The sequence below is a fragment of the Poecilia formosa genome, unplaced genomic scaffold, assembly GCF_000485575.1.
Source record: "Poecilia formosa unplaced genomic scaffold, Poecilia_formosa-5.1.2 Scaffold623, whole genome shotgun sequence".
NCBI lineage: Eukaryota > Metazoa > Chordata > Actinopteri > Cyprinodontiformes > Poeciliidae > Poecilia > Poecilia formosa.
Window position 1 is genome coordinate 206,783 of NW_006800562.1, and position 9,691 is coordinate 216,473.

Sequence of the window (9,691 nt, forward strand, 5' to 3'; positions counted from 1 at the left end):
GGTACAAAACACTGGAATGAAATGGCTTAATTACCTCCTCCTTGTGTAGGTAAGTTCACCAGAGTCCTGCTAATGACCTAATTATTCTATTCAGGTGTGGTGCAGCAGAGGCACATCTAAAAGTTGCAGGACACCGGGCCTCGAGGACTGGAGTTTGACACCTGTGATCTAAATTAACAAATGTTACATTTACACATATGTGGTCTGTGTTTAAATATTAGCATTTATGGGCCCCTGAAGGCCTGGGGCCTTATGGAGGTGCTGACATAATTTTGATTAAACAGAAGTGCAAATAATTGATATTCATTTTAATTGTATTTTTTGATTTGTTGTTTTTAAGACTAGCTGTGGGTTTAGACAGGTTTCACTGGCAATGTTTTCTCGTAACATATAATTACTCAGTAATATTTTTACTTTTCCTGTCTGCTTAACATATTTTAATACAAAAACACGGTGGACCGCCTCGGCGCCCCGATCACCGAGCTTAGCAAGTTTTCTGGGGGAAACCCTGCATTATTATGTGATCAGACCATAGCACGTGCAGCTGTATGTACTGTGCATGCCTTGAGATTTTTCTCTAAAAAAAGAAAAGAATAGATTTTAGATTTTTTTTTATTATCTAACCCTCTTTACTAGCAACAAAATTATGGAGGAAAATAAGATCTTTTGTATTAAAAAATCTTGTAGCCCACATCTGTGTGAGTCTGTGTGGGTGGGCACATGTCCATCCTAAGCCTAAATGTTATTGGTCAGTTTACTTGTATTTATTTGGCTGCTTGACTCTTCTTCTGTAAGCTAAAAATGAATGATGAGTTTGAACCCTTCCGGTCGTTTGGATCTCGCCTGAGCTCTTTACCGTGTGTGCGGTTCTGGCGGGGTCGCCGGTTTATGAGCTTTTTTGAGTTTTCACATACTGAAGAGCTGATGGGTCACGCGTTTGGACAACCATGACATCTACTATGCTCTTCCTGAGCGTCATGTTAAGATTGCAGGAAGGTTAAACAGTTAAATCTAATCAAAAATCTAGCCATCTTAGACACACCATCTGAACCTGGGAATCCCCATCCTCTTCTTCCCATGGATCACAGGGGTAGGCTTTGCTTTCATGTCTTCATTATTCAGCGTAATTTGTAAAAAAAAATTACTCTCAGTGGGTCATGCGCATTACGCAAGAGCACGACTACATCTCCATCGCGCATCGTGTGTGTCGTACAAAACCCACACAAATACAGGCCACATGCATCAATAGGAATGTATGTGTAATTGAATTGAAACTATCTTTTTTTGTGAAGTGCCTTGAGACGACACCTGCTATTATCTGGACTACACTGAATTTCATTTTTGTGTTTTAGCACTTTTAGAGAACATTTTAACTGGATTATGCTGTGAATAAGAACTGGTTCTTGTTTACAACATAGCCTGGTAAAATAAACATTTTTAAACCAGCTTAAAAGAGAACCACACAACTTCAGGATTTGCTCTTTGCCCCAAAGTGTCTGATTAAAACATAATAAGTGACCTGTGTAATGAAGAAGTCCATCCAGGCCAGCAAATTTATGAGTACCAGGCTGAGGACAAACAGGTCATTGACTTCAGGCTGGACCGAACGCAGGAATGTATCCATGGCAGCAAGAGACAGAAACTCCCCAGTGCTTCAGGAAGACAGAAGAAAAAAAAAGTTTAAAAGAAGTATAATTCTAACATTAAAGAAAGAAACATAGAAAAAGTAGCATGAAAGACAAAAGACAATTTATAGTTGTCTCTAACAAATTATAGTAAATTTTGTCCATGCTCACTGTTACCTGTTACCATAGTGATAGACACCCTCTGGCATCTTAAGTATGTAAGAAGGGCTCTGTGTCACACCAATATCTAAGAGGGTGCTCCGGTTGTCCCAGTGACGTACATCCACAAAAATAAACTCGATTCTGCCAGTGAACTTAACAGACAGTGAGGAGAAGAAGGCAGGAGGTTGGGACAGATGGGTGAACAGAAACATCTTGATTGGATGAGCTGGATCAGAGTGCCACTCCTCAAGTAGTTGTGCAGACTGATGTACAGTTTTGATTCGACGAGCCAGGTGGGAGGTCATCCACCGAAAGATGTGTTCAGTTTCAATGTACTGTCCAACATATTCTTTTAGCATCACTTTACCCTTTGAAGCTGAAGTTTGAGGAGCAGACATGATGACCATTGAGCGTTGCCAACCACGTTTGATACATGACCTAGTGGAAAGAAGACAACCAAGATGTCAAATAAATTTTTACAGAGATCCATTTTACTGACAGTGAATGCGTTTTGGAAATGAACATAATCAGAATCACTTTTATTGCCACTGCCAGTAAACAAGTTCGCAGGTTAGGAAATTGTTTTGATGTAAAAAATAAATAATGAAATAAAATATGAATATGAAAAACAAAAATATGTATGCATGTGCTGAGTAGCAGGTTGATAAAGTGACTGTGTTATGCCAGAATCAAATATCGACTGTTCAACAGTCTAATAGCTAAAGGAAAGAAACTGTTCTAGTGGCAGGAAGTTCTGGTCCGGATGAACTGTAGTCTTCTGCCATAGGGGAGCTTAAACAGGCTGTGTTTAAGGATCAAGTTTTTGAAGCAACAAGTTTAGGAAGAAACAAGCAACAGCATTTTCCTTCAAAGTAAGCAGGCTGACTCCTAAGTGTTACTGTATGCACGTGCAGACAGTGAAGATGAAGTCCATCTGTTGCACAGCTGCTTTGTGTTTTCTTTGTATCTAGCCTTGCTTTAAATCTGACTGTGCCACCTCTTGTGCCATAACCCTAAATTTTAAAAAATTATTTTGTGTCGGCTGTACTGAATACTTACCGAATAAACAAGAAAAATGTTATTGAACTTAAATATTTATAACATATAAGTATATAATAGTAATCTATTAGGTTGCTGAATACAAAAAGGTACAAAGAATTAAAATGTAAAACTCCTTCCTCCATGTTCCCTCGTGAACAAAGAAATATAAAACTATAAAGACACTATAACATTTAGGTTAAAGATTTTAGGCTCTGCTGTCAGGGCAGTCTACAATCAGTGTTGAGAGTGATTGTAGATGCACTAACTTCGTGCTGTTAGTCATGCTTTCAGTTCAGCTCTCTTCTTGTTGTAGTGCCCCTCTATACGGGCAGCTGGTTGTTTCAAAGGACTTGGCTCCAGGAAATGCATTCATTTGTGAAAACCCTCACTATCCACATTGCTTATTGGTACCTTGTCTTTTTCAATCATGTTACAAGTTTTTTGCATAATGCCCTCTGCTTTCCAGGAATTACACTCACCTGTATAGCTTAGTAGTAATTCCTGTTAGCCCTGCTCTGATAAGCAGCAAAGATAAATCACCAGTATTAAGGTGAAATTTAAGGACATTGTTAAGTATTTATATTTCAGAACAGAACTGCATAAAGTGCATTTTGCATTGCACACTGGACTCTGGACCCTATTCTGGTATGCCTCCATTAAGATTATTTGTCTCATCAACTGGCTCTGCTTAAGGATGGCCAGTGTCGCCCTCTTCTGGATGGCAGCTGTATTACAATGCTACATCCATCTGTACATGCAAGCTGTGAGATGTTATACATATGTACAGACAGATACCCACATACATATTTACACACATACATAGTATACAGAAACAGTGTGGTGAGTTCAACCTCTCTACACTCTTAGAAATGGCTGTAAATTTACAGTGAAATTCCAGCAGTAACATACTGTTATTCCAAAATACAGTAGGATATTGTCAATTTGATGTCTTCTTCTGTTGTCACAATCAAGACTGACGACTGGCAGTAAACTACCATAAAATAATTGTACAATACAGTTTTTTTCCCAAGGCAAGACATTTTACTTGTATTTGCATCTTAGAGAACCAGCATTTAAAGACAATATTAAATGGAAAGAAAAAAATACTTTCCATAATAATTCTTTCAGGGAATGAATCGAAATCTATAGAGCATAATCAAAAGTGTTAGATTACCAGTGTTGGTGTTGTATGTTAAAAATACAATGTTAATTAAACACTTGTTTAGTCAAATTCAAAGATGGGTTTGTCAGTTTCTCTAAAGAGATGGTGTTTGATAAAGAGTTGCTCCCACAATCGCAACGTATCTGTGACGTCACGTGTTTGATGGGAGACAGCAGTGTGGCGTCTTGTCTGGATCTTATCATAACGAGGTAAGTTCCCCAAAGCTATTAAAACATGCTCTTTTTGTTCTTTCTTTAATGTATTTATGTAATGTAATGGTGATGCGTTGTCTCAATGTTTGTAACTCCCTGGCGGACATTATACTACAATGTATGCTGCGTTTATACTGTTATGTATTCTGTATCTCAATAAAGATCTATTAAAAAAAACAAAACAAGATAAGTTCCATGTTAAGATCATCATGTTTTTGATTTTGATTATTTTTTTATGATTTATAACTTTCTGTTTGCGCAAGAGTATCAACTTATGCTTGACATAAGTTTATTTGTTTGAATATCGCGGTACGACTGTTCAGTACAGGGGAGCTCAAGTCCAGTCCTTGAGAGCTGCTATCCTGCAACTTTCAGATGCTTCCCTGCTCCAATTAACACACCTGAATTAAATGAATGGCTGGTTAGCAGGTCTGTTCAGAGCTGATCCTGGTCTGTTGGAGGAAAGATGCATCGAAAAGTTGCATGGCCTCTCGAGGACTTGACGTGAGCACCCTTGGTTTATTATTTTTGTTAGCAGCTAAAGCTAGCCAAGCAGGTGTAGCACGGGGTGTCGGTGGTTAAACTGACATAACTGACACAATGACATATTGACTGCCTCTTTTTTTTTCTTTAGTACGTCATGTTGGTGACTGAAGCCTGTTATGATGACTTCAACACATTTCTGCTGACAGGTTGGCAGAAGAAATGCTGTCCAGAATGTTTCTATACGCTGACTAATTTCTATAATGCCTAATGTCTGAGTTGTGTTCATGGTAATTATTTCTGACATTTTTATGCTTTATGTTGTAGGTGGTGAAAAATGCTCTCCAGGGTAAACCGGGTGGACAAAGTATTTTGAATGACTGTGATGGTGACACACACACAGGTGGGTCTGGTTAGTTTTGCTCACACTTCTCTTTAAAATGTTTATTTATTATCCTAATGTGTCTGCTATTTATCCTGTGGTTCCTCCAGGCTGGGAAAACCAGGCATTCTTCCGTTGGTTCATGTGCTTCGTCCTACATCTAAAGGCCACAAGAAGAATTAAAAACAGCTCATGTCAAACTGTGGACCATGTTTTCAGATATGTGCAGATATGTGATTATTCTAATGATCCTACTTCTTTGTAGAAGCACTTTCTCATTGGCTTTGTTTGCCATCTGAATATAGCTGTGCTGTTAAATATATTTATTAATAATTTTTATTATTCGTCTTATCATTATGTCAAAGATGCAAGCCAGTGTTGAAGCCTTCCTCATTGGTGTGGAACCAGGATAGCCCTTCCTTCTGCATGTTGGTGAAAACAAGAGCAACACCAAAGACACTTCACCTTCAGTGATCACAAGATCATCCAAGGTAGCTTTTGATGAACTTTGAAAGCACACTTCACCTTCAGCGCAAAGTACCATGAATTCCTCTACAACTTCTGTAAATTAATCCAGCCTACAGTTTTCAACATTGATGTGACTTCCACAACAATCGAGGAGTTTAAGATCCTTGCTTTTACTTTACCGGGCAGAGTGGACACTCTTTATTGTGATGATCATTTAAATGCATACTGTATCAATAAGAGGATTTGTTTTATGTTCTTCCAATTAAGGACTTGGTTTATTACAGTCCCTGTGGCAAGCAGTTTTCTGCATGGTCAGCATTGAAGGCCATATTGTCTTTGAGAGGGTCCAGCCAACATTCCAGACAGGACAGTGTTGTCCATCTTCTACATCTTCAACCTCCAATATCAACATGAGGCAGCCAAGACTTTGGTTCATTCAACGGTAAAACCATTCCTATAATTTTTTTTACAATGACATGGTTTTAAAGCAAGTTATGATTAACATTTGACAAAGGTGGTGATTTCTCTTTACGTAATTAAAAACAGCTTTATTTATATATTGTACCAGCTGTATTCAGAATGCCACACTATTTATTTTCTCTCAGGAATTTTCCCATTTTTTGATTTTGTTTTTTAGTCGCTTCATTGGGATTAACCCAGAAAGGGGCACAAAAGCCGGTCATGGGAAGATGGTATCCAGAAAGACCATTCAAAATAAAAAGTGACGGTCAATGTTCAGGTTTCCACCCTCATCAAAAACCTGATGGACTTTGAGTGGCATCTCATTCAGGATAGACCCTCATGGACCGCTCTCGCCTATTGTCGCTGACGAGATTTAGGGCGGCCATCTTGGAGCGGTACTCCACTCCACTCAGCGTTATGTGTTTAGCAGCACAATGACGTATCAGCGCATTTAATCGATCATAACACACTTTTTTGTTANATATTGCAATTAGGTGATGCACTGATGAACCGAGCAGAAATGTGAGATTTATACATCTACATTCTCGCCTACAAACATTGTTTAAATCATGTTGTCACGGTTGCTAAGCAACATAGCACCGAGGTAGAGGCTAGGCAGCTAGCTGAAGGCTACAGCTTCTCTGCAATGCTCTCTGCCTTCGCAGGACCCCACTTCCGTAGACCGGGTCGTTTCTCAGCCCATGAAAGAATAAGCTTGAAATGATGCAGACCCTGAACTCGGACACAAAGCTCTAGTGGTCTGGAACACTTATTTTTATATATTTTTTGCATCTCTTTTTTGTTTGCGTCTTTTCTTTGTTGTATTTGTTTTTCTCGTGTTTGCACCTGTCGACCACCGTAGTATTTTAACGATTCTGTATTTTAGTTCTGCTGGGGTCCATATGGTTATGTGTATTTGTTGTAAGTTGCATTGTGATCACTGTTATGTGTAGAGTGTTATGGGCTTCCCCTGTCTGACTGCTGACTTCCACTCACATGTGATGGACCCGTCATGTGGACGGGGGATCAGGGGAGCAGGTGGACCAGGACCGATGCTGATCTGACAGAACACCGGAAGAGCGGAGAGTTCAGAGCTGCAGCCTCAGGACTAGCAGCTCGCTCTTATTTCTAATAAACCCTGTTGGCGTCATTACATTATTTACTTACAGTACACCACTTTAAAAGGTACAGGATTAAAAAGGTAAATGTCCAGTAAAATACTGGCATCTACAGACAGCAGCTTTTTTTTTTTTACCGTTTATCTGAAAGAACGGTTAAAAAAAAAAAGAAAAAAAAAACTGGCGTCTGTAGCTACCAGTATTTTTATTTTTTACCATTCTTCCAAAAGAACGGTGAACTACTGGCAGCTACAGATGCCAGTAGTTTACCGTTCTTTCACAGTATCTATGCTGTACTTGCATTGACGGTAATCTACAGTCAGGATTAATTACGGTACAGCTACTGTGCATTTACAATAAACTTCTGGCATCTATAGCTGCCAGTATGTTACTGTAAATTTACAGGATTATTTCTTAGAGTGTAGATGCCTCTTCACCTGACTTCTAGAGATAAACGGGTGGAATTGGTAGGCAAAGGGAGTAGCAACCTTATTTGGTTGAAGATAAATTTATAGAAGATTCCATGACTGAGGTGGAACATAAAACATTTGAGGTGTGACAGAAAAGAGAAAGTCAAAGAAGGCTGGGATATCTGTGTGGCTTGGGGTAGGAGAGGATGCTTAGTTTGTTCCAGAGCTGAGCCTATTGAAGAATGTGTTCAGTCCAGACTTGCATCCATCTAAACCTCCTTTTTTTGAAGCCTGTGATCCTCACACATGATCACACAGCTCTGATCTGCTGGAGCTTGATTTCCAAAATGTGGTAAATTCCTAAATCTATAATTCTTATTGCACATTATGCTCCTTCCTTTTTCCTCCTTTTTTAAGTAAATTACATCAAACAATGGAGGTTTAATCAATCAGTCTTGGGTGATAACATATTACTTTAATAAAGGAGAAAATGTAAAAATATTTTCATTTAAATATGATCAATCCAATAATATGGTAAGGTTTTAAGGCCACATGCAGGGGGGATGGATAATCATTTGCACAACAGCTAAAAACCAAGAACATAATGAAAAAAAATGTTGAAGGATGAACATAAGCTTCAGAAGGGACATTGAATTAAAGGATGTCTGCCCCTGTGTGGAGCACAACTAAAAGAAATACTGGACCAAGAAACATCATTCGTTCTACTTAAGTTAAGAAGGAAATATTCTGACAGAAGGACTAGAAAATTTTTTATTTATGCTCTAAAAATTACAATGAGAAACTATACAAATCTGAAGTGTACCCTGATTAAAAAACCCTAACACCTTCACACAACATTCAGTCATTCATGCTGATGGTAGCAAGCTACTGGACTGTAGCCACAGCTGCCCTGGGGTAACCTGTCAGAGGTCAGGCTGTCATGCACTGGCATATAATGCAACATTTTGTAATGTGCTCCTTACCCCTCTTCTGCTTTAGGTCATGTGCATAGTCTTATCATGAAATTGGTCAACACTGCTTTGGTCACGGTTCATGTAATGAGATTTTCCTTTTATATTGTCTGTTCCTCGTTGTGGGCAGGCCATCAGCGCAGCAGCTGTGTTCAATATTCCCCTGACATCTGCAGCACTCACCAAAGGAGAACCTCGAGGTTGTAGTTCTAGACTCAAATAAATCCTGATATTTCCTGATAACATAATGATAAGGACTCAGATCAGTTGATGGCTATTTCCTATATGCCTCCATAGGCCATTCAACCCTACATTATACACCAGTGTTTCTCCCCCCTGGTCCTCACCGCCCCCCTGCTCTGGAGCCTCTATTCCAGAACAGCTGATTCAAATGACACCATGACCATCAGGTACTGCAGAAGCCTGTTAATCACCCAGAGATACAATTCAGGTGTGTGGCAGAAGGGAAACACCTAAAACATGCAGGACAGGGGGGGTGAGGACCAGGGTGGAGAAACACTGGTATATAGGGTTGCTGGTTTGACCGCCTCTGTCATTGTGTCCTTGGGCAAGACATTTCACCCACCAGTGAATGGCAGTCTCACCTCTGTCAAACTGTGCATGAAGGACTGAATGCAGTGTGACGTGCTTTGGGGTCCTCTGGACTTGATAAATCCAGTGGACCAGGAGTACAGGCCAAATACCATTTACTTATTCTATACATCCAATAAATCCTACTGCGCCGACTCATTTTAGTTGCTTTGCATCTTTTCCATGACAAGAAACTTTTCAAAAACACTTCAAAGCTATTACCACTTTAACAGAGCACCAATCCATATAACTAGGTTCTGTACAGTTAGTTTAAAAAGCACATTTTGGGATGAACTAGCCAATTCCTACCTAAAGTCAGTGGAGCAGTTTAAGATTCCAGTTCTGATTCCAAACTGAGACAGCTTCAGCACCATTTTTCCCCAGTTCGTTTGACTGAGCACAGCTTCCTGGTCCTGGGCTACAACCTGCAAGTATACAAGTGGATATGATGATGTCACAGTGAAAATTAACATGTTCAGACAGACAGTTGTTTTGTGGGGGGAAAAAATAGTGTCCCTCTGTATTTAAAGGAATACCAATTTGAATACATATTTTTCTCTACTTTTATGGTAAGTGCAGTAAACCAAACTGGATAAACACATCT

General features: G+C 39.4%; 1 protein-coding gene and 1 long non-coding RNA gene across 8 annotated transcripts in view; one reads left to right on the top strand and one right to left on the bottom strand.

Moving 5' to 3' along the window:
• rnf103 (ring finger protein 103) overlaps nt 1-9,691 on the bottom strand; it is a 45,753-nt gene that overhangs the window by 30,419 nt on the left and 5,643 nt on the right. For 4 of the 6 annotated variants that reach the window (XM_007541671.2, XM_007541670.2, XM_016665809.1 and 1 more), the window contains 3 exons: nt 9,397-9,512; nt 1,803-2,225; nt 1,520-1,652 (listed from right to left, as the gene is read on the bottom strand). In XM_007541671.2, the coding sequence (XP_007541733.1) occupies nt 1,520-1,652; nt 1,803-2,225; nt 9,397-9,512 (672 nt within the window). Of the gene's footprint in view, nt 1-1,519; nt 1,653-1,802; nt 2,226-9,396; nt 9,513-9,691 lie in introns of those variants that run through there. The other 2 variants (XM_007541673.2, XM_007541675.2) reach the window with 2 other exon arrangements.
• Nucleotides 2,909-6,320, top strand: LOC107834436 (uncharacterized). 2 transcript variants are annotated; one of them, XR_001660234.1, is made up of 5 exons: nt 2,909-4,894; nt 5,013-5,088; nt 5,178-5,558; nt 5,803-5,977; nt 6,173-6,320. It is a non-coding gene; the product is annotated as an uncharacterized LOC107834436 (long non-coding RNA). The 2 variants fall into 2 exon arrangements; XR_001660233.1 differs by having other exon boundaries at nt 2,911-5,088.